The following is a 26,413-nucleotide window of genomic DNA, read 5'->3' as shown; positions in this document are numbered from 1 at the left end:
GCCAAGATACAGATCCGTGTACATCTATACTGAGTCTCATCATATATACCCAGATCTATATTATTTGTTTTATTAATTTCAGCACTTGTATTCACTTGATAAGTGAACAGTGTAGAACCGAAATCAGATTCACAAAGTCCTAATGTTGATTTTCACTCAGCAGCACCCATTTTAGTTAGCAAGTGTGAACAAAACCAGTAGATTCTCCGGTTTATTTATTATATAGAGGAAGAGATTCATGCAGTACTGAAAAAGTGTAGCAAGTTCTATCAGAAAATAAATCGAGCTACAGTTATGTATATACTATTATTTTACAGACTTACATGCAGACACAAAACTATTTCATAACAAAAGTATACAATAAATGCCACTACAATGAATAAGATCTGTTTTCTGTCCTTAACATATCTACCCAGGCAAAACAGAAGCTGACCTCTACCCAGGCAAAACAGAAGTTGACCTCTGAATCAGTTTAAACCTTGGAAAAGACACAATAAAAAATATAAAATAATTCTTTGATGGGGTTAAAATTGTGTTTACAAAAAAGTGAACAATATCTAGAACTGCCTGTATACTAAACATATTCCAGATAAAGGCATTACACAAGATAATGCAGTATGACCACGGTAGAGACTATATCTTAAACAGATGACCCCTTAAATTAACAATGCTAACATTTAAAAGAACACATTCTGTGCTACCATCACCTCTTTCTGGAGATTTTTACACAACTTTCATATCGCATCATTCCCTGACATGTATCTTTACTGTGTTGAATTATGGAGTTATATTCCATAAAATTACATTGTATGTCACATTTAAACTGATATTCTGACAATAGAACACCTGCTGCAGATGTTCTGAACAGTGTATTGCACCAGACTGCACCACATAAATACAGTACATCCATGTTATTTCACACTCTGTCACATCAGTCCACCAAACAGTCAACTGTCCTTAAACACTTAACACTGCTATCACATTTCCCCCAGGAGCCTTGTTAACCGCTGTCTGCTGTGTTATATGTACAACCACTGCTGCCTAAAGTACTGTGTTCCTGATCTAAAGCTAGGATGTCCTTTCATCACACTTCAATAAATGCATCATTTTCCTTGTCATTGTCTTTGTCACCATCATAATATTCATTGTTTGCCTCAATCCTGGAAAAATAAAAAACTTTATTATTCATAGAAAAATATTTCCTCTAAATCATACGAACAGGCACTATTATTCTGACCCTATGATTTCTTGAAACAAAAAAAATTAATTTCTAATAAAACAATAGATGTAACATGACAGCAATGTTTGACTTCTAAAGCCTTGGTACTAGAAAAGTTAAATTAATGGAAATCAACAGTCAAACTTGAACTGCTTTTGAGAAAAGCACATGTCTCCCACAACTGCCTAATCATCTAAATAGTAAGTCAGTCTTTATATACTGTTTACTCACTACAAATATACCTTTGAAGAGTTAAAAGGCTGATTTGGGGTAATTCAAGGGCCATAATTCTGAAGTGCCTTGGGCAATTTGGCTAGTTAATGAACTTGGCCCAGGAGTCATGGTCAAAAACATTTGGTTCAAGTTTGGTGAAGATCGAATGAGAAATGTTCGACTTAAAGAGTGCGGACAAGATTTGTGACAGAAACACAGATGGACACACACAGACAGGAGTAAATCAATATGTCTCCCACACCACTGTGTGGTGGGAGACATAATAAGGGGCTTAACTTGGTAAAAAGTAGAATAAAGTTAAGGAAGCTGTGCACAGCAGGTCTGATCATCACAGCGAAACAGTGTGTAGTTTCCATCTATTCCCACAAGTGGTTACTGAGACACCAGTTTACACACAAAACTTTCACCCAAAATTTTAAGTTGAAAAAGGGACATAACTTTGTAAAAATACAAGAAAGACTGTGCAATGCATGTCTGATCAAAACAGTGAACAAGTGTGTGAAATTTCAACCCATTCCGGCTTGTGGTTACTGAGATACCTATTCACACACAAAACCTTAACAAAAAAAATTTGCAAAAAAGGGTCATAACTTTGTAAAATATGCAAAAAGCTATTCAATGCAAGTAAGATCATCACAGTGAACACGTGTCTGAAGTTTCAATCCTTTCCAAGAAGTGGTTATTGAGATACCAACTTTACATTCAAAAACTTAACCATGGATGCTGACACATATGCAAACAAATTGATGAGTGCAACAGCTCTACCTAGTCTTCAAATAGTAAAGCTAGAAACTTAACCAATCCCAGACACAGAAGCAGATGCCAATGCTGACAACCAGGAGAGTGCTCTACCTATTCTTTGAAGTAGCGCTAAAAAACCTTGCCTGGATTCATACAACAATCATCATGCTTTATAAAAACTTCATTGCAATAGAGAAATGAAAAGTACAAGATGATTATTATGTTTCTACTGAGACAAGCTACACCCTACCATACCAGTTATACTCAAAGGATGACAAAAAAGTCTCTGAGCATAGAATGCAGATTGTAAATGCTCTGTTATTGCAATTTACAGATGGAATTCTTATGGGAATATGCTAAATGCTTGTTGAATTATTCATCTGTGATAAAATGTTGACAACACAAAGAAAACTAGACTGTCTCCCCCCACAACTAACAGACATCATAAAATGCCACAAATTAATTGCCATAACTCAAGTGAATATCACAACATTCCGACAACATACAAAACTATGCTTGGCACAAACCGCTCCTGTAAAGTTTAGTGGAATTCAGCAAGTGGTAGAGAAGAAGTACCATAGACATCATAGAATTTAAAATTTGACGAACAAAGAGCAATAACGCTGCTGTAAATGACTGAACCAAAATGACACGCACAACTAATCTTTGTAGTGTTTACTTTAATAAAGTTTGGTGTAATTCCTCCTAGTTGTCAGACAATGTAAAATATAACATCTTTTATCTAAATCAATCTCCTCATAACTTGTAACAGGATAAGGTAAGACATTTTCAAAAAGACCTGTTTAAAGTTAGTTTTCAATCCAAACAAGGCTGATTATTTGTGGCCAAAAACCATTTACCTTTCATCAACAACACAGTCTCTACCTACAATAGTATAAACTTATAAAGTACAATTGACCTACCGTTTATCCACATCTGCCTGGTTATTAAGAATATCGGGGTTAGGTTCCTCTGTGTTTTCTAGGGACAGTAGATCAGGTGGTATATCCTGCATTTCTACACTCGGAGAGCAGGCCAGCTGCTTCAAGTTCTCGCTTACCATCTGTTTCAGACTCTCAATGTACTGAAAGTATGTTAGAAATCATGAAAAATAGGCTGTGATGTACTGACAACAAATACATGTACAGTTGCTTCAGAAAAACTTCACTGCAGTAATCTTGATGTACCAAAAACAAAAGAAGAAATGAGTGTGACTGTGTGAAAATCAACATTAGGGCCTTGCGACCAGCATGAATCTAGATCAGCCTGCACATCCCTGCAATCTGATCTTGATCCATACTGTTCAGTTATCACCTGCATACTACTGCTGAAAGTGACAAACAGTCAGGATGTTAGGATAAACCAACAGTAGGGATGTTAGGATAAACCAATGGTAGGGATGTGAGGATAAACCAACAGTAAGGATGGGTACTGATCTGGATCCTTCCTGGTAGCAAAGCTCTAACACTGGTTTTTGCACAGCTGTGCTCAAATCATTAAAACATTCCAGATATCTGGGCATCTAATGGCAAGAGTAAGTAATCACAGACCTCTGTATAACTTCTCTCTTGCTCATAAACACAAACATGCATTTTTGTTAAATGCACATTAAACAAAACAAAACAAGAGCTGTCACTAATGGTGACAAATGCCCCCGCAGCACCTTGACCTTTGACCTGGTGACCCCAAAGTCAGTAGGGGTGGTGTACTCAATAAGTACTATCAGCATGTGAAGTTTGAAGGTCCTGGGTGAAGTGGTTCGTGAGTAAAGTGCCTTCACAAAAAGTTAACGTTGGCCCCTGTGGCCTTGACCTTTGAACTGGTGACCTTAAAGTCAGTAGGGGTGGTGTACTCATAAAGTACTATCAGCATGCAAAGTTTGAAGGTCCTGGGTGCAGTGGTTCGCGAGTAAAGTGCCTTCATGCAAAAAGTAAACGTTGGCCCCTGTGACCTTGACCTTTGACCTGGTGACCCCAAAGTCAGTAGGGGTTGTGTACTCAATAAGTACTATCAGCACGTGAAGTTTGAAGGTCCTGGGTGCAGTGGTTCGCGAGTAAAGTGGCTTCATGCAAAAAGTTAACGTTGTGACGAACGAACAAACAAACAAACTAACGGACGGACAGTTGAAAACTATTATGCCTCCCTTCCGGGGCATAAAAATCAGATTATTGAATGATGACCCAGAAGCTGTATGACAATGCAATTTAAAATATACAAATCATAGAGAAATAATTACATTAACTGTAATAAGGTTTAAAAAATTCAGATATTAAGAGATTTTTGAATACAAATGTACATGTATTTACCTGTTTTGTGTTCTGATTTTCCTGCTTTGTTGAGATATCTGGATGCAGTGTAAAATCTGGTGCAAAGTATTCCAGATACTCTGAAGGCAAAAACCACAACAATAGCAGTTTTTTAAATTATATAGATAGAGGATATTACATGAGTGTCTTTTGATATTGAATTTATTAAACAAGTTGAATAAAATAATAAAACGCGAGGCTCTGTCGAGCATTTTACCAATTTTATTAAAAAAGTTTAATAAATTCAATGTGGAAAATCACAAATGTAATATTCTTTTTATCACATGTTAGCTTTTCCTGACGAAACATCAAAAATTCTACTTTCTTTAACTATTATAAACAAGTCAATTTGACCAACGTCTCCTACATTGTAAACATCGTCGACGTCAAAGCTTTATTACACTAGTGTATTATCATTTTTATGTAATGGCTTTATAACATTCCTGCTACGTCAAACTTGATAAAAGGGAGACAACTGCTTATTTCTAACAAATTCATATGTCAAGTGTGCAAATGAATCCCATTTCAAAATGGAGTGATTAACCTAAATTTTCAAAAATGTTGTGTCTGAAATCATGCGTCTGTCACCTCTAGTTCATATGGAGAAGGTAACAGTTACTTGTGGAGAATAGATTAGTATTGGTACATAACCCAGAAACTTGCTTGCCATTATATAACTGAAATACTACTGAATAAAGGTGCTAAAACCCAAAAAACAATCAAATCCCATATCCATAAGAAGACAAACAATGAAAAGAAATTTCTGATAACCAAAGTTTCTGGCAGTGGACCTGAAAAAAACACCTTTAGCAGAGCTATTTGATATCTGAACAACAGAATCTTTCAACACTTTACTACAGAAATGCATTGCATTGCTTCCATTGCGTAACTAAGTTAAAACTGAAAAGAAAAAACATATACAAAAAGGTTCTAATCATAAACAGTTTAACCTTTAGCCTGCTGGCAGCAAGTGATTCTGCCTTTGCCACCAGTGCAGACCAAGACCACCCTGCACATCCGTGCCGGCTGATCATGGTCAGCACTGTTCGCTATTCCGTCAGGAAATTTTCCGTGAACACCCTTTCGAATAATATATGGTACTGCCCAAATTGAATGATAGACCAGTCCAATTTAGAAATTTAGCAGGGTTACGGTTAACTTGGATACTGGTACCATTTCTTACCATTATAAGGAATTTCATTGCTTATCTCTTCATTGAGTATAACCCCCGTCTCGTACGTCCAGCATCTAGCCACGTTCCTCTTGGTATAACCTCCACCTCCCAGTACCAACAGGGGTAAACCATACTCTTTTACAACTTTCACACACTCCCTGCAAATCACAGTACAGAAAACAGTAACAATATAGGGATAATACACTGACATCTGCAGAAGCCACAGGGATTGTTGGTGACCAAAACTGAAGGTAATATGTTAATAAATATTGTGATTTGTGAATACTGGATAAAGGCTGCTGAACTTACAGAGAGGACAACTTCACTGGATGCCGCCCGCCCACCACAGGTGATCACATAAGTCCCATTTCAGGGACATATTACAGGAGAATCTCGTAGTTTATTCAGCAAACCAAACAAGCATATAAAACAAGCATATATACAATATGACAAAGTCCTGTCCCTACTTGCACTCATAAGATGTAAAATGTAAATTTGCCTCTTTACATTATTCTTATTATGAAAAGATAAATGTATTTTATTGATGTTTATTTGTCCACTCTCTGTTACATCTTTTCAATACAATGTCACTTTGCGGGTGCCTGCATTATGTAGCTGTAGAAGTGCTCCAGGCTTCCAGCATTTCTACACTGACTTTATTTGTATTATTCATTGTGATGACACAGTGTAAGACAGCAGTTGGTATCTTTGTACATGTTTCAAGAAATTATAACATGAAACTGAAATTTCACTAGCTGAAAATGAATCAATACATAAAACTTTACCCGTGTCCTTTTATACTAAGGTTAAAGCAACCCAGTCTGTCACTGCCTAAAGAATCTGCACCACACTGAAATACATGAAAAAAAAAACGCCTCAAGTTCCTGTCTGGTACATGTATGTATAATTACAGAACAGGTCAGGTTTTAACACACATTTGTCTGAAGAAAAAAAATATTCAAACATCATAACATGAGAACAATATTCTCATGTGACCTTCTGACAATCTGATTTTACATACTCAAACATTTGACTGATTCGGACACAAGTCAGATTTTATTTACTCGGACATATGACTGTCTCAGAAATAAGTCCAGTTTTATACATGCCGACATATTACTGTCTTAGCCATAAATCAGGTTCTAGATACTCAGACATATGACTAGCTTAGAAATAAATCAGGTTCTAGATACTCGGACTTATGACTAGCTTAGAAATAAATCAGGTTCTAGATACTCGGACATATGACTAGCTTAGAAATTTTTGTTTTGGGTTTAACGCCATTTTTCAACAGTATTTCAGTCATGTAACGGCGGGCAGTTAACCTAACCAGTGTTCCTGGATTCTGTACCAGTACAAACCTATTCTCCGCAAGTAACTGCCAACTTCCCCACATGAATGATCAGAGGTGGAGGACTAATGATTTCAGACACAATGTCGTCTATCAAATAGACAGGTTCTAGATACTCGGACATATGACTAGCTTAGAAATAAATCAGGTTCTAGATACTCGGACTTATGACTAGCTTAGAAATAAATCAGGTTCTAGATACTCGGACATATGACTAGCTTAGAAATAAGTCAGGTTTTACATATTCAGACATGACTGATTTGGTCATAAGTCAGGTCTTACATGTTTATAAATATGACTGAAGATTGGGAAAATATTGATACCTCTAGAGTGTTAAAAGTAAAATTGTTGACGAAGACTGACACAGGGCGGGGGCACAAAAGTTTAAGTTTCAATTGGACAGAGAAGAATTATAAGCTTTTATCAAAATTTTCATATAGTTTGTCTTGACATTTCTTACAATGAAACCAGAGAGACATTTGTATGTTTATTTACCTGCAGGACAATAACTGAAGGTCTGTAAAATTCTATGACCTGCTGTATAGTTGGCTTGAACACATGCATGTACACTGTAAGAAAAATCAAACTGTTTAATACCTCTGATTATAAAATTACACCGTTATATCAGATTTCAGATAACTTAAAATAATCTTTTTACATATCGATGGTGTCAGACCAAAACCCAGTAACTGTAAAGTGCTAACTTCTCAGCAGACAATAAAAACTTATTTACTCTGTCATAGCAAGGGTGAGACCTCTGGATCAAAGGCGTTTAAAACTATTTTTAACCCTTAGCATGCTAGATAAATTGTCGTCTGCTGGAAATGTCGTCTGCTAAAATTGTAAAGTTCATTCAATTTGCTCCAAAGTTGGAAGAAATATTGTCAGAGTAGCAAACAGCTTGGAACCTGATCAGACGCCGATTTATCGGCGTCTGATCTGGTTCCAAGCTGTTTGCAAAGGCTGTTAAATTCGCATGCAGCAGGCTAAGAGTTAAATCATGCTTTATGTTCAAAAGAGCTTCACATCATTAGCTTTGGTTACATGGCTTAAATGTACTAAGTGTTCTTGATCTTATTAAACTGTAAGCAAAACTTCTGCCAACCTCAAAAATTGTGGTTCCTATTCACTTGTTTGTTAATGGTATTTAATACGGTAAAAAAATATTGCTGACAACGATACAGTGGCTTTTCAAGTTGCTTTAAATCCGTACTGTGTATGCCAAGTCTAAACCCTCTTAAGGGTACTGTTTTACAAGAGCAAAAAATCCGGTAAGTGATACAGATATATGGGGTATTCCCCTATTTCGCACAGTTGTATTGAATCATTCAATTAGTTACTGCAATGACTAGACGGAAATGAGCTGGATATTTTGCAGATACGTTTGATTAGATAAACATTTTTGTCCCTAACTGCAGTACTGACACTGGCATATTTACAAATATACATGACATTTTCAATCTAACTGAAGTCTGGAATAACTACGTTATTTAAGAGTATCTTACTTTGATCATCCATGCCTTCTCTGAGAGGTACATTCAATGAGTAGTATCTACCACACTCTGCTCCTAGCTCATACATATCACCTGAAATACACATAATCTTGTTACTGATGGCACACAGTGCCAGAGACGTTAACAGACACAAATTTCTTCTTGGAATCATGTACAATGGTAAAAAAAAAACACGACAATCCATTGCAACAAAATAATAAACTACTTCCTTTTGCTTTTTGGGGGGTTTAAAGTCACACCTACATAGTCATATGACAACTTTCCAGCTAAAATGGTCGAGGAAGACCCAGACTTTATTTTTGGTACAAGTGGGCACCTGGCAAGGAACACTTTACTTCTGTAAGCCAGCCTGATGGCTTCCTCATATGTAACCCAAACTGGGCTTGAATCCACACAGGTGAGGGCAAAGTGATCTTTAACCACTCTGCCATTAAAGCCCTAATGACCTGACTCAGATGATGGTGAAATACAATAATCCAGAAAATGATCATCACTTAGACCTGCTAGCATACTGACCCATATTCTTCAAAGTCTGAATGCTATATAGCATTTTTTCTAAAACATCATAAGTTCTGCTACAATACTACAGTGCTTTGATCTCTTCAACTTTTGAAAGGTTTCACACCACCAATGAAATTAAACACACTCATGTGGTAAAAAATATGAATTTTGAAGGCTACAGTTTCGTTTAGAATCTGACAACTACAAGCCATGAATGATGATTCAATCCTTTTATACAGAAAAGCAGATGGCAAAGAAAAGTATTATACTTACTGACTAGACAAAAATAATTGGAAAGTACCTGTTCCTGGAAAGAAGTAGTTGCCGTATTTGTGGAATGAGACAGTCATGACCCTGTCTGTGAGATAGAATGCCTCCTGTACACCATCACCATGGTGAATGTCTATGTCTATATATAGAACACGGGGGTGATATCTGTAAAACAAAAATAATGTTTATAATAAATATTCCTTAATTTCAGTTCAAAACTAGAGCTGCTTTTGAGAAAAGCGCATGTCTCCCACAACTGCCTAATCATCTGAATACCGGTAGTAGTATACGAGTCAACCATACACCAAGACCTCAACTGCCTAATCATCTGAATACCGGTAGTAGTATATGAGTCAACCATGCACCAAGACCTCAACTGCCTAATCATCTGAATACCGGTAGTAGTATACGAGTCAACCATGCACCAAGACCTCAACTGCCTAATCATCTGAATACCGGTAGTAGTATACGAGTCAACCATGCACCAAGACCTCAACTGCCTAATCATCTGACATGATTAAATCTTGGGGACATCAATGACTCATACACTACTATTCACATGATTAATAGTATAGGAGTCATTTATGTCCCAAAGACCTGAGTGATTTTCAGTAATTCAAGGGCCATAATTCCGAAGTGCTTTGGCTGATTTGACTAGATATCGAACTTGGCCGAGGACTTATTGGATCAAGGACTTTAAGGCAAGTTCTTTGTTTCCAATTGGATTTGATACAGCTGAAATTGTGATTGAAATACCAGTACCTGTCCAGTATATTTATACAGATGAACCTGCCTTAGCAGTCACCTGTACCAAGCAACTGGTAAACAAACGTAAACAGTTTGTTTTGGGTTTTACGCCTTTTTTTCAACAGTATTTCAGTTATGTAACTGCAGGACCTAATAGTGTTCCTGGATCCTATCCAGTACAAACCTGTTCTCTGCAAGAAACTGCCAACTTCCCCCACATAAATCAGAGGTGGAGGACGTATGATTTCAGTGACCTTTCTTTTATCAAATCGTCATCAAGAACATACCCCTCACCCGTGGATCGAATTCATGAGCCCACAATCGTTTTCAAACCCACATAGGTAAGGACAAGTAACTCAGAATGAGCTACCTTAACCACTCTGTCACCAAGGCCAACTGTATACAGCAGCCATTTAAAACGTAATACATCATTACCTATCAGATAAAGATTTAGTCCTTCTCAGGATAATAAGTTTCACAAACTGAAACACAATCCAAACAAGAGGGCCATGATGGCCCTATATCGCTCACCTGTTATCATTGCCCTGCCTCATCTGCAAGAAATTATTCATTCACCTTGTCGTAAAACTTTTTTCTTTATCTTTACGTCACACAAAGCGCACGCTCTGACCCTATACTTGCATACATTGTAAAGTGCAATAAGGTGATAATGGATATGTTTTAAAAGTAGATGTTGAATATTTCAACTACGTTCAGATGAAAACAGTGTTTTTTTGTTTGTTATGACAATTATTATCGACGTAATTTCCATCCACCCAAGGATATATAAGGTTTTATAGAAAGATATCAATGAACCTTCCAGTTACGCAACACTTGTAGATCTAATTGTCATATCCATAAAACTGATTTATTTGATATTCAAACTTCTGCAGTCTTCCGTAGCTTAACTATCACAAATCCAGCTCCATGATTATAGATTTAGTTTTTTATTTTATTTTTTGGTGGGGTTTAGCTTCTACTTGTATGTGAATTTATCTACTAGGCCTATTTATTTGAAGTCGTTTTAAATACTATTTCAGTTATTTATGTACATACATGCAGTTGATAAGCCTTGTCTTCGTTCATGGAAAGAACCAGTTATAGACTCACATAAGTCAAAATAATTCGACGTTTAGTTTGTTGTATATATGTATAAAAATTTGTGACGGTCACTCTAAAAGGACCAAAATAATCGAGGATAGTAAAGTTCACCATTGGTGTAAAGTTATTGGCTTTACCTAACTTGACACATTATACTTACAACATATAAATCGTTGTTAAGGGGAATTTAATGTTAACGTTTTACATAATTAATGAGGAATTGAATCCAACTTTTGAATAGGCTAAATAATAACCTCGGGTAGACCGATTTACATTTTGATAATTATTGTGCTACCTAAAGGAGATATCAACAAGTGAAATCAAAAAATATAACGATATTCAACATCTTGAGTAAATTTATTTGGACTAGTAAAATAGCAAAAAGTGGAAACTTCACAGGCCGCTCAACACGACAAAAATGAAAATGTTGCAGGCTTGGCTTGATTGAGCCTTTCATAGACGGTAGGAATCGCAATGCTCCGTCAACGCCCTCGGCCCGGGAGCAGAAACTCAACATTTACACATGCCAAAAGTACAACAAGAGGACCATGATGGTCCCTGAAATCGCCACCACTAGAGACTCCCCACATGACCATTGTGTTTGCAAACTGTAGTTAATGAATGTCCACGTCGTTAATATTCCAATGTTTTTGACATAGTGACCATGTTGTCCTCGATACATCAAGATAAAAATTCCTGACCAATTTTCATGAAGATCAATTCAAAATATGACCTCTGAGAGGTCACAAGGTTTTTAAACATTAATTGAACCTAATGACTTAGTTTTTGGAAAGGTACTGACCCACTTTTAAAACTTGACCTAGATATCTCAAAGGTGAACTTCTCACCAATTTCATGAAGATCTCTGAAAAATATTGGCCTCAGAGAGGTCACAAGGTTTTTATTTTTACGACTACTGACCTAGTATTTTGACCGCACCACTGACCCAGTTTGAAAATTGACCTAATATCATCAGGTGAACATTCGTGACCATTTTCATGAAGACCATGTGCAAAATATGGCCTCTAGGAGGTCACAAGGTTTTTCTATTTAGACTAACTGACCAGATTTTTGACGGCACAGTGAACCCAGTTTGAACTTGACCTAGACATCATCAAGGTAACATTTCTGACCAATATATCAGAAGATTTCATGAAAAATATGGCCTCTGAGAGGCACAAAGGTTTTCTAATTTTAGATCTACTGACCTACTTTTAAAAGCCCAAGATGAACCAATTTCGAACTTGAACCTAGATATCATCAAGTGATAAATCTGAACAATTTTCATTGAAATAATTGGAAATATGGCCTCTAAAGAGGTCACAAGGTTTTTCCTATTTTTAGACCTAACTGACCTATTTTTGACCCAATTCGTCCCAGTTTCGAACTTGACCTAGATATCATGTAGGTGAACATTCTGACCAATTATTCATGAAGATCATGAACAATATGGCCTCTAGAAGGTCATGAAGGTTTTTTTTTTTAGATCTACTGACCTAGTTTTTGACCGCACGTGACCCAGTTTCAAATTTGACCTAGATATCATCAAGGTGAACATTCTGACCAATTTTCATGAAGATCCATTGAGAAATATGGCCTCTAGAGAGGTCACAAGGTTTTTCCATTTTTAGACCTACTGACCTAGTTTTTAAAGCCACAGGACCCAGTTTCGAACTTGAACTAGATATCATCAAGGTGAACATTCTGACCAATTTTCATGAAGATCCATTGAGAAATATGGCCTCAAGAGAGGTCACAAGGTTTTTTCTATTTTTAAACCTACTGACCTAGTTTTTGAAGGCACGTGACTCAGTTTCGAACTTGACCTAGATATCATCAAGGTGAACATTTTGACCAATTTTCATGAAGATCTTGTGAAATATATGGCCTCTAGAGAGGTCACAAGGTTTTTCTATTTTTAGACCTACTGACCTAGTTTTTGATGGCACGTGACCCAGTTTCGAACCTGACCTAGATATCATCAAGATGAACATTCTGACCAATTTTCATAAAGATCCCACAAAAAATGTGACCTCTAGAGTGGTCACAAGCAAAAGTTTACGCACGGACGACGGACGCTGCGCGATCACAAAAGCTCACCTTGTCACTATGTGACAGGTGAGCTAAAAAACAATTTAGAGATATCCGTAGATGTATTCAAATGGCGGTGAACGTAGAACCTTCAATGATACACGTGTTGAGGCGTGTAATTCCATGAAGAGCGCCGTTTGGTCCCCAGATAAAGTAAAGGGTTTGCCCTAAACGAGAAAACAACGGGCAGAACTAAACACACTGGAATTTAGGAAGGGGATCTGAGGTTATGGAGCCTGCATATCACAGGAACTGTCAGTTGTATATGAATTTATCTTATATTCGCAACAATATCAGCATTTAAACCCAAATCTGGCGATGACAATTACTTTCAAGTGGAGAAAACTACTCGTAATTGTTTCCTAGGATCGCGTCAAATTAGTTTGACTAAGACTCACATATTCCGTAAGAAATTGCCTTTTTTTTTCAATTAAGGAAGCATGGTCGGTTCCGGGAAGTGAATTTATGCCCTTCAGTCAACGATGAGCGAATCCAACAACTCGAGTCAGTCACGTAAAAATATAATTATTGTTAAAACACTAAACATGAGGTACATTATTTAAAAGTATGCAGCAAAAGGTACTGAAATTTAGGCAGAAAAAGGCCTGTAATGTAAAAGAGGGTGTCTTTTTTTCATATCCGCGATACCTAAATGTAGCTTGCATTGCGGCAAGATTCATTTAAATTTTAAACGAAGATTACTTCTAGTACATCTGTTACAACCCAGTTAAACACCTTCTCGGTCAGGCAGCCTATGTAAACAAGTTCATTCACTAATTTTTACTCGTATCACTGTAAAGGTACAAGTTTATCGATTTAAGAAAAGATGAAAGGGCAATTTGATCTGCAAACAGTAGTAAAAATTGGAGGTACCATCCATGTTGTACCACAGACAACTGGTCTCGTGTTTTCCCTACGGCCAATAATAAAAAAGTTACTAAAAATAAGTTATTTATAGTAACGTAAAAGGGAAGTAATAAAAAAAAATATATATTGTAAGTGGACAAAAGAAGGCTCTACCAAATAAATCTGTTGACATAAATGAATTTTCAGATCAGTATCTTCATTAGTTATGGAGATATAACAATTTTAATTTGAAATAAAGGGAGGTAATTTGACATAAAATCAGTCAATAGTTATCTACTCTGATTGTCTCAGTCCAACTAATAACAATAATGAAATTTCAAATAAGTCCTGTAAGTACTTACTGATATAAATCCATTTTGATTACAATCAGGGGAGGTAATCTGATATAAATAACTGGAACCTATGATTGGATCTGATTTGTCATGGAATCCAAGATTTATTGTTGTTAAAGATATTTTGAAGTTTGTATCAAATAAAACCATAAATGAAGTCTCTATATGGCTGCAAAAGCCAAAATAGCCAAATTTGGACCTTCAAGGGGCCTGTCTCTGGAACCAATGATGGAATCTGGCCAGCTGAAGAAAGGAAGCAAGATCTTGTGGTGATACAAGTTGTGTGCAAGTTTGGTTAAAATCAAATCATAAATGAAGCTGCTATTGTGCAGACAAGGTCAAAATAGCTAATTTTGGCCCTTTCAGGGGCCATAACTCTGGAACCCATTAAGGGATCTGGCCGGTTCAAAAAAGGAAGCAAGATCTTATGGTGACACAAGTTTTGTGCAAGTTTGATTAAATTCAAATCAAAAATGAGGCTGCTATTGTGCAGACAAGGTCAAATAGCTAATTTTGGCCCTATCATGGGCCAAAACTCTGGAACCCATAATGGGATCTGGCCAGTTCAAGAAAGGAACCGAGATCTTATGGTGATACAAGTTGTGTGCAAGTTTGGTAAAAATCAAATCATAAATAAAGCTGCTATTGTGCAGACAAGGTCAAAATAGCTAATTTTGGCCCTTTCAGGGGCCATAACTCTGGAACCCATAATGGGATCTTGCCAGTTCAAGAAAGGAACCGTGATCTTATGGTGATACAAGTTGTGTCCAAGTTTGGTTAAAATAAAATAAATGAAACCACTATCGTGCAGACAAGAAACTGTTGAAGCACGCACGGACGGACGGATTGACGACTGACGAAGTGTGATCACAAAAGCTCACCTTGTCACTATGTGACAGGTGAGCTAAAAAGGATTCAGTTCAAATTAGCTTTCACTATACAGATGAAGTTTCCATTACAAGTATGTTCTTCCGTTATGAATCGCTGCTAGGAATGCAAACAGACACTGATACGTCATTTAAATATAAATACATATAGGAGATTTTTTATCTGCCAATAAATATTATACATGTATTATACTTACTTCAATAATTCTAAGATACCAATGACTATATCGTTAACATAGCAAAACCCTGAGGCTTCAAACTTTTTGGCATGATGTAATCCCCCTGACCAGTTCACTGCTATATCACAATCCTGTAACACACAACAAACTCTATTGTAATCATAAGTAACTGATGTCTGTTCGGCTTTTTGGATCAGGTTGCTATCATCCATTGCAAGTCAGGCACAGCATCCACCTGTTGGAACTGAGTAGAACTTGTCTGGACAAATATTATATTGCATAATTAACTTAATATTTTAACAACACATTTACATTTCACATGTTCTGTAGTTGCCATCCAACAGTTGACAGATGTGTTCACCTCTATTTCTTGTATCCAGTAAAGTCTTATGTTACTTGTGGACAATGCAACTTTGATAATACCCCCGAGTTGGAGGTATGAGTCATGGGAAAAAGACAGGAGAGAGGGGGAGAGGGGGTATGAGTATGCATACAACACAAACTTTGATGCCCTTCAAGCATATTTTATTTTTGACTTTGAGCCAAGAGCCATCACTCTGGTCTGGAGAGAAATTCCAAAACAAAACGCAAGGTGCACGAATTTTCATGCTGAATAATATTCCTATATGTTTCGTGACTGTCAAATATTTTCTCACATAAATGCAACAAAAACTTTTAATGCTTAATCCATACTTTGAATAAGACAAGGGCCATAACTCTGGTCTTGTTATGTGAAACCCCAAACAGAATCTTAGAAACACAACTTTACATCATGCTGACTAAGAATCCCATGATGATGTTTGAGGACTGTAGGCAAAAACTGAGCCGCACCATGAGAAAACCCAACATAGTGCATTTGCGACCATCATGGATCAAGACCAGCCTGCGCACCCGTGTAGTCTGGTCAGGATCCATGCTGTCCGCTAACGGTTTCTCTAATTGCAGTAGGCTTTGAAAGTGAACAGCATGGATCCTGACCAGACTGTGCTGGTCTAAATCCATGCTAGTCGCAAATGCACTATGTTGGTTTTCTCATGGTGCGGCTCTTATGAAAATTGAGGACTGCAGGTCAAATATGTTTTGAAATATGCACAACAAAAATTTGAACAGACATCCATCCACAGATGACTGGTACAAACTACAGTCAGATCATAATAATAGTGTGCAAAATGACTCACATTATTGTTCAATTTGACCGATCCCTCTAAAGTCGCCCCTGTATACATGGAACAAAAATCATATATCCCATCAAACACTGGGCTGAAAATATAAAAGGCCAGTATATGTATATCTATATATGAAAATATCAAATATATATACAGCCAAACCTCTATATAAAGACCATTATACATACGAGAGATAAAAAGTCTTTATTTCCATATAGTCACATTATGTATTCACAGGTTAAAACACACAACAATGGCAAAATAACTAAATTCAAACACACAAATGGTCCTTAAAGGCACTCAGCCTTTGTTCACATTACGTCTTTTGTACAGCAATACTGTTAAATCATTATATGAGCTGTGCCATGGGAAAACCACCATAGTGGCTTTGCGACCAGCATGGATCCAGACCAGCCAGCGCATCCGTGCAGTCTGGTCAGGATCCATGCTGTTCGCTAACAGTTTCTCCAATTCCAACAGGCTTTAAAAGCAAACAGCACGGAGCCTGACCAGACTGCGCGGATTCGCAGGCTGGTCTGGATCCATGCTGGTCGCAAACCCACTATGTTGGTTTTCTCATGGCACGGCTCATATTTCATGAGTTCAAAATTTCGACAGAGTGGCTATTTTTTGAGGACTTAAATATTAATACGGAAAATAATACAGAATCAGATAGGATATTATCTTGAAACAATGATTTCTTACCAGTCATCTCCCACATTGAACATACTGAGCTGTTTTGTGAAGTTCTGTACATTTTGTGGAGAAACTCTCATCAGGAAGTCTATGTAGTCATCGGAGTGAAATCTGCACATGTCGTGCATTGAAGCTCTGTAGGGCCGATACACTTGCATCTTCTTGTGTAAATTATAATGCATGACAAGGCAGTGTGTCAATGCAATTCTCTGTGGTTTCATTGGGTGCCCTGGCCCTAAATAACAAAGTTAAAATGCATTCATGAATGTGAATCTTGCTGATGAGAAAAGATGAATTTCAGACTAAACTAGTCTGAAAAGTAATTTTAACTGATCATTTATCTTCAGCACTTCATCTTTCTTGATTTGCTGAAGATGGTATGGTGCATGATGATTTTGAATAAATTACACAATGTACAATGTACACTGTATCTCTTATTCTTATTAAATGAAATTCATTGATAAATACCAATGGAAATATAACAAAATATATGTTTTACATAGGCATTTTTGTATGTGTATGATGCTGAAGTGATGTTCATTAATTTGTGTGTATATGCAAATGCTGAACCAGTTTGGGCATGTTAAATAAAGCAGCATTGAAACCAATTTTACAATTGCCTGGAAACCTGTGTTTTAGGGATTTTGATTTGATGGTTTGGTGCCTTTGCAAGTTTTATTTTCGCCAGACGGACATTGAGCGGTCACAAAAGCTAACCATGAGCCTTTGGCTCAGGTGAGCTAAAAAACAAGAAAGTAGTTCAGTAGGTCACATTCATGGTCACTGAAAGTCAGTCTTAAGATCGGTGTGCAAAACTGTACATGTCATCCAAATTTCAAGGCTGTCTCTTAAACAACAAGAGCCATGTTAGACATGGCTAATCCCCCCGCCGGGCATATTATAATTGAAGGATGTGGTCCGCATCAGGAGTTTTAAGATGTGGAAGAAAGAATAAGTCAGTAGTGAGGTGGTTTACTGCTAAATTTTATTAATTTTCATGAACAGTATAGCTATGATGCTTTTCTATATGGCTACTGTAAAAAGAAGGAATGGAAAGCTAACTGGGAACTAGAGTGCCAGAATGTCACAATATATGCCCGTCAAAGCAAATTTCTTTACTTTAGCAGCTGTATTTGCAAAAGGAATGTTAATTTTGTGGTTGTTTAGTAATCATTGTAAGTCTTTTGTTTTTTAAAGTCCACAAAAAACTCCTCACCAGGTAGAGATACCTTATATATAATAAAATTAATAAAAAACACCTAAAACTGGAGAGTAACATCTATGTTGTACCACAGAAAAGTGGTCTTGTTTTTTCCCTAGGGTCAATTATAAAAATGTTACAATATAAGTTATTTATAGTAACAACTAAGGGAAGTTAATCTTTAAAAAAAAAAAAAAATTGCAAGTCCACACAAAAATCTTTATCAGGTAGAGATTGGTCAAAATACACCTCAAAATTGGATTTAGCATGCTTGTTGTACTACAGAATAGTGGTCTCGATTTTTTCCCTACGACTAGTAATGAAAAAGTTACAATAAAAGCTATTTAAAGTAACAACAAAGGGAAGTAATTCTAAACAAGGGAACTGCGCATGACACTTTGTCTCATGATGGTGTATAATTGTGCCAAGTTACATCAAAATCCCTCCATGCATGAAGAAAAAATGCTTCGGACAAAGTCATTCTTGTATCTGACCTTTGGCCTCTAAGTGTGACCTTGACCTTAGGCCTAGTGACCTGGATCTTGCGCATGACACTCCATCTCGTGGTGGTGAACATTTGTGCCAAGTTATATCAAAATCCCTCTATGCATGAAAAAGAAATGCTCCGGACAAGGTTTTTATTCTTGTATCCTTTGACCGCTAAGTGTGACCTTGACCTTAGACCTAGGGACCTGGTTCTTGCGCATGACACTCCGCCTCGTGGTGGTAAACATTTGTGCCAAGATATATCAAAATCCCTCCATGCATGAAGAAGATATGCTCCGGACAAATTTTTTAAAGAAAATATGATAAAGGGGAATAAAAAGGGCAAGGTAGAGTTATTGTTCTTGCACATTGCACTTCCGCTCAATGTGTTCTATCAGTGTATGAAGTTTGAAGAAAATCCCTCCAGTACTTTTGGAGTTATGCTCCGGACAAAATGTTTTAAGAAAATATGATAAAGGGGAATAACTCAAAAAACAGGCAAGGTAGAGTTATTGTTCTTGCACACTGCACTTCCTCCCAATGTGTTCTATCAGTGTATGAAGTTTGAAGAAAATCCCTCCAGTACTTTTGGAGTTATGCTCCGGACAAAGATCGTTGCGGACACATGGATGGACGGACGGAGAGCATTTCTAATATCCCCTTCGCCTTTGGCGGGGGGATAAACAAGAAAGTAGGTCAGTAGGTCAAGGTCACAGTCAGGTGACCCCTTATCACTTAGGGTCATCAGGTAATTTTAATTAAACAGTCTAGGAAATATGATCTGATAATTTTTTGAAGTATTTTTTCCTATATAACTTATATAACAAGTGACCGGGGGGGTGGGGGTCCTCTTTTCACCACAGGGGCATAATTCGAACAATCTTGTTAGAGATCAACTAGGCAATGATACATACAAAATATCAAAGGCTTAGGCCTTGAACTTTCAGACAAGAAGATTTTTAAAGAAAGTCTTTTCTTATATAAGTCTATGTAATAATTTGAATAATTTTGGTAGTATACCACTAGGCAATGCAACATACCAAATATCAAAAGCCTAGTCCTTGCAGTTTCAGGCAAGAAGATTTTTGAAGTTTTTTTCCTATGTAAGTCTATGTAAAACTTGTGACCCCCTTTTCAACTCAGGGGCATAATTTGAATAATCTTGATAGAGGACCATTAAGCAATGCAACATATCAGAAGCCTAGGCCTTGCAGTTTCAGACAAGAAGATTTTAAAGTTTTCTTCCTATATAAGTCTATGTAAAACTAGGGATCCCCGGGGCAGGGCCTCTTTTCACCCCAGGGTAATATAAATTGATCATGAAAAGGACGCTATATAAATCTGGTATAATAATAATAATAATTTGAACAATCTTAGTAGAGAACCACAAGGCAATGCTACATACCAAATATCGAAGGCCTAGGTCTTGTGGTTTCAGACAAGAAGATTTTTAAAGTTTTTCCTATACAAGTCTATATAAAACATGTGATCCCCTGGGCGGGACTATATTTGACCCTAGGGGGATAATTGGAACAATTTTGGTAGAGGACCACTAGATGATGCTACAAACAAAATATCAAAGCCCTAGGCCCTGTAGTTTAAGACAAGAAGATTTTCAAAGTTTTTCCCTATGTAAGTCTATATAAACCATGTGACCCCCAGTGCAGGGCCATATTTGACCCTAGGGGGATAATTTGAACAATCTTGGTAGAGGACCTCTAGATGATGCTACATACCAAATATCAAAGCCCTAGGTCCTGTGGTTTTGGACAAGAAGATTTTCAAAGTTTTCCCTATATAAGTCTATGTAAACCATGTGACCCCCAGGGCGGGGCCATATTTGACCCTAGGGGGATAATTTGAACAATCTTGGTAGAGGACCACTAGATGATGCTACATACCAAATACAAAAGCCCTAGGACCTGTGGTTTTGGACAAGAAGATTTTTAAAGTTTTTCCTTTCGGTTGCCATGGCAACCACAGTTCTTCATGGATTTCAATTCTTTGGGCAATTTTGAAAGGGGGCAACCCAAGGATCATTCCTGTGAAGTTTGGTATAAATCTGCCCAGTGGTTTTGAAGAAGATTTTTTTAGAAATTGTTGACACACGACGCACGATGGACATCGAGCTGTCACAAAAGCTTACCCTCAGCCTTTGGCTCAGGTGAGCTAAAGATAAACATTGGAAATAATATGTTCCAAGCGAATCGATTGGCTTACTGCAGATGTTTTCTCAGTGACGTCAAAAAAATGTAGACGGGTTTATATTTTAATACCCCGGAAAACCAATTAGTACTTTAAATTTATGGTAACCAATCTAATTTCTCTTGTCTGCAAGAATGTTGCAATCATGACTTCATGGCAAATAACAAAAAACAAGTGATGCTTCGTAACAATCGAGTGAAACAACAAGTGATACTTCCCAACAATTGGGTGATGAGTGCCAGCCGTCTACAAGTACTACACTACTAGTGCTTAAGTTTAGAAAAATTGTAGTAACCTTTTGAACCATGTGTTTGTCTTAGTATGGAAATTTTTATTTGATAATTTTCATACCCTCAAAAATTTTGATTAACCCCCAGATTTCCGGTTCAGGGGGTAAGTTTACCTGGGAACACTGCTGCATTTTCATTAGCCTAGATGCTTATTAAATACACTGGGACCCCTTTATAACGCTGTCCAGGGTTTTCCCTCGGGTGTTTTATTTGGGAGTCCATGGACTCCCATGGCTGCTAATTTAAGGGTCCCTTATAATTTTTGGGGGTCCACAAATTATTGATCTTGAAAATGGACATTATTACTATAAAAATTTACCCTAAAACCGAATGAACTTGTATCTTTTTAATTCAGATCGCAGCTGATTCAATATTTCAGAATGGTATCTTTCAAAATGGCATGAGCTTTCAATTCAGACCGATAACAAAAGGTGTGATATTTTTTTTGTTATGACCAAATAGCCAGTAATTACCAACAAATCAACGTGTAACCTCGTGTCAATTATTTTGTTCACAGTTTGATCTCGGTTAAAGATAATACTCGATCCTTTATTAGTATCATAATTTTTGTGATATTTTAATATTTTTTCATCAAAATACTTTAAATTTATATGAAATTAATTTTGTTTAATAGAAAAATAAACCATTCGATCTTTTACGGAACGTAACGGCAATCTTAGATATTAGCGGTGACAGTTAGCGTGGAGAGTAGTTTCCCTTTACCAAAATGGCGAACATCGGTACAACAAAACTGGTTTTGAAGTTGGAAAATCGTCTATACCTGTGTATAATGAGCACCCATGATTCGAGGATGGTCCTGGTGGTAAAAAAAAAAATGCGCATTTTACATGGGTATCTGCGCAAAGGAGGCTTCAGTGCAAAGGAGTTTCGTGACCGATTTTGCGGGTCCAGTGGACGCAGAGGCACTAAAAAATGCGCGTTCAAAGCAGTAAAAGCGCGTCAGGGACGCAGAAAACCTGCGTCCGGGAAAACCCTGCTGTCGTTGGGGTCCAAGGTTCAAGACCTGCGGACCTAGTGGGGTTAAATTTATAATGCGGGTTGACCGTATATGCAATACCCCACCCACCCGTAATGCATTAGACGTATTTTGAACGCTGATTGATGTTGTATGAGAAATTCTATGTGAACAAACGGGACATTTATTTACCATAATAGTTATTGCATGCTACTGGAAAATATGAAAAAAGAGATAATAACGCTGTGTCAGCTTCCAATTTCGTCGTGATTCTAAAAGAAAGTTGAAATTCTGAATCCCAGAAATAAACATGTAAACTGTGTGAGAAGCGCGCAGTCATGTGCAGTACAATCAATGCAATACAGATGATGCAATAGTGTACCTGAAGGGGTTTTTAAACACGTGGAATATAAATAAAAATTTATATTAGAAAGAGAAAAAATGCAGACAGTTTTAAAGATTGTTAAAATAGAAAATGGATAAAATAAACAAACTCTTAGTTCCAATGCATGAATGGGATGATTACGAAATACTGGCTGCATTTTATTACAAAAATGGGCATGCTTTTTTATTTTTCATTAACTCAAATTTTCATTTCGTCCGCTTAATTGGTGCAAATGGTTTGATAGTTGACAGACCAATGTTACACACGTGTTATGCAAACAATCTAATTTTGACACGGTCCTGATTGCCTTATTGTCACATGCCTACTTGTATTCAACGTATAACAAAGGCGTTACGCAAACAAGTAAGCTAGCAGACAATTATTGATTTTTGACAGTTGTCATCGAAAAGGTGTTAAAATACACGTGACAGAAATTTCTTCCGCAAGCGCGGATTTTTAAAAAAAATTCTGGTCTTGGGAAAATTTGGGAGCCAAGAGCGTACAGGGTTATACCGAATACCGCTGTATATTAAATAGCATTATAAAGGGTTTCAAGTTTACTACTGCTTGCATTCATTATTTGGGCCGAATGATAATAAATTTGCTGTAGATTGTAACGGCCGACCAGCTCATATAATTGTATCAAGCACATAAAATACTGAATTCAATAATCCAATTTGTTGTTCAGTAATAAGATAAGTTTTTTAAGTCAGCAAGACATCTAACAATAGTATACAATATAAGCTGTTGGCTATACAGTATACGGCTAATTAACAAGTGGTACAAACACAATAATAGGCTGCTCTTCGCATTGTTTGATAATGACCGGCATTATTGTACTTATAAATACAAGGCAGTGGCTACTGGTATGGTACCGTAATCCTAGCCTCCGATTCTAGGATTACGGAAGTTCCGTATTCCTAGACAACCCTATGAGGATAGGCTAGGATTACGGAAGTACATTTAAGAGGCATCAAATATATGTTAGGACATGCAGAAATGATGCTGTAAACTTCTTATTTCACTTAATTACAATAGCGATTTTTCATGCTTGCCTTACTTTTTCGTGTTATCTGTCCGCCATTTTAGGTTAGTATAATCTTAAACGCTATATTAATGGCAGCGCGCGGAAATATTATAGAAATATGAGGGTCAAATTTAGGTTTAAACAAGAGTGCAAGAATGTCACAATATACGCCCGTCACAGCAAATTTCTTTACTCTAGCACCTGTATTTGCAAATGAAATTTTAACTTTGTGGTTGTTTAGTAATAACTAAGTGTTTTGTTTTTCTAAGTCCACAAAAAAACTCCTTACCAGGTAGAGATACCTTAAAATACACCTAAAATTGGAAAGTAACATCTATGTTGTACCACAGAAAAGTGGTCTTGGTTTTTCCCTACGGTCAATTATAAAAAAGTTACAATATAAGTTATTTATAGTAACAACTAAGGGAAGTTAATCTTAAAAAAAAAAAAAAAAAAAAAAAAAAATCAAAAAAAAAATTGTAAGTCCTCACAAAAATCTTTACCAGGTAGAGACTGGTCAAAATACACCTCAAAATTGGATGTATTATGCATATTGTACTACAGAAAAGTGGTCTTGATTTTTCCCTATGACTAGTAATGAAAAAGTTACAATATAAGCTATTTATAGTAACAACAAAGGGAAGTAATTCGAAAGAAGGGAACTGCGCATGACACTTCGTCTCATGATGGTGTATAATTGTGTCAAGTTACATCAAAATCCCTCAATGCATGAAGAAGAAATGCTTCGGACAAAGTCATTCTTGTATCTGACCTTTGGCCTCTAAGTGTGACCTTGACCTAAGACCTAGGGACCTGGTTCTTGCGCATGACACTACGTCTCGTGGTGGTGAACATTTGTGCCAAGTTATATCAAAATCCCTCTATGCATGAAGAAGACATGCTCCGGACAAGGTTTTCATTCTTGTATCTTTTGACCTCTAAGTGTGACCTTGACCTTAGACCTAGAGACCTGGTTCTTGCGCATGACACTCCGCCTCATGGTGGTGAACATTTGTGCCAAGTTATATCAAAATCCCTCTATGCATGAAGAAGAAATGCTCCGGACAAAGTTTTCATTCTTGTATCCTTTGACCTCTAAGTGTGACCTTGACCTTAGACCTAGGGACCTGGTTCTTGCGCATGACACTCCTTCTCATGATGATGAACAATTGTGCCAACTTTCATCAAAATCCCTCTATGCATGAAGAAGATATGCTCCGGACAAAGTCATTCTTGAATTTGACCTTTGACCTCTAAGTGTGACCTCGACCTTAGACCTAGGGACCTGGTTCTTGCGCATGACACTCCGTCTCATGATGGTGAACAACTGTGCCAAGTTTCATCAAAATCCCTTCATGCATGTAGAAGATATGCTCCGGACAAGGACTGTGGACGCCGCACGCCCGCCCGCCTGCCCGCCCGCCAGGGGCGTTCCCATAATACGTCACGTTTTTCAAACGGGCGTATAAAAATATTCTATACTTTGATTTTTTTATTTATAACCCTATCTATTTTATTTAAGTCTATTTGTGTTGATTTGATGAAAGAATTGTAGGTATATACAAAACATAGATGATCGCCGCCATTAAGGTTATTCTAACCCAAAACAGCGGATCGATAGCACGAAATAATAGTGAAATAAGTAAGTTTACAATGTCATTTATGCATAACCCAACATATATTTGATGCCTCTTAAATACTTCCGTAATCCTACCCTATCCTGATAGGGTTGTCTAGGAATACGGAACTTCCGTAATCCTAGAACTGGCGGCTAGAATTACGGTACCGTAATCGTAACCACTGCCTAAATACAAACTGCAAGATAACCACTTGTCAGTTGGGGCAGGTAGCGTGATCGACATCTGTCTTACTAATGTATGATACTTAGCCTACTGCCATACTTCCACTTGTGGCAGCAACCAATATTGAAATTCACCAGGATTTTGATTGACAAGGGGCAGAACTTTCGAACTCGAGACATTTAAAGAAAATTTCCGCGGGTCAAGTCAACGCATGGGGCATTTTCTGTGTGGGTCAAATGAGTTTTTCTCGAATTCTGTGGGTCAAAACCAAGAACCTCGGGTCAACTGAACGCCCTGATACACAATCAAGCCTACCTACTGGAATATTTCAGCTAAAATTATGAACAAAGACAAAATTATATTAAGTTAACAGAAATATCAAAAAATATAAAAGCCTAACCATAGTGAAAATTTCCAACATCTGGATCATAGGAATATGCTACAATCGGTGATGAAGGCATTCTGTCGATAAATTTTGTCAAATTCAAACAATTTTAGAATTTGGTCATTTTTCTTTTTTTCCCCGACTCCTTGGTGAAGAGCTGAGTTGTGACTATTTCCCGTACTGTACCGTACATTCTGTGCCGGTGGCGAAGATATTGCAACAGCATTATATCTAATTACAGAATAACTTTGAGTTATACCTTTCCTGTATTTAAATTTAG

General features: G+C 37.1%; 1 protein-coding gene across 1 annotated transcript; it reads right to left on the bottom strand.

Annotated features, from left to right (window-relative positions):
• Positions 1-198: 198 nt before the first annotated feature.
• Positions 199-26,308, bottom strand: LOC123524096 (histone deacetylase 3-like). The gene is made up of 12 exons (XM_045302016.2): positions 26,149-26,308; positions 17,386-17,611; positions 16,693-16,774; positions 15,533-15,645; positions 9,342-9,475; positions 8,531-8,611; positions 7,521-7,594; positions 6,460-6,524; positions 5,684-5,832; positions 4,501-4,580; positions 3,118-3,278; positions 199-1,160 (listed from the first exon to the last, which is right to left on the bottom strand). Exons 1-12 carry the CDS (start codon positions 26,207-26,209, stop codon positions 1,085-1,087), a joined length of 1,302 nt encoding a protein of 433 aa, XP_045157951.1. The 5' UTR covers positions 26,210-26,308; the 3' UTR covers positions 199-1,084.
• Positions 26,309-26,413: the final 105 nt, after the last annotated feature.

Source organism: Mercenaria mercenaria, chromosome 3 (assembly GCF_021730395.1).
Source record: "Mercenaria mercenaria strain notata chromosome 3, MADL_Memer_1, whole genome shotgun sequence".
Taxonomy (NCBI): Eukaryota; Metazoa; Mollusca; class Bivalvia; order Venerida; family Veneridae; genus Mercenaria; species Mercenaria mercenaria.
This window is presented reverse-complemented; position numbering and strand designations above follow the sequence as displayed.

Coding starts and splice junctions, on each gene's coding strand:
- LOC123524096 (XM_045302016.2), bottom strand. CDS start 26,209: ATGCCTTCATCACCGATTGTAGCATATTCCTATGATCCAGATGTTGGA. Junction 7,595..8,530: donor AGAAGGCATGGATGATCAAA/GTAAGATACTCT, acceptor TTTTTCTTACAG/TGTACATGCATGTGTTCAAG. Junction 6,525..7,520: donor CTTCAGTTATTGTCCTGCAG/GTAAATAAACAT, acceptor CATGTATTTCAG/TGTGGTGCAGATTCTTTAGG.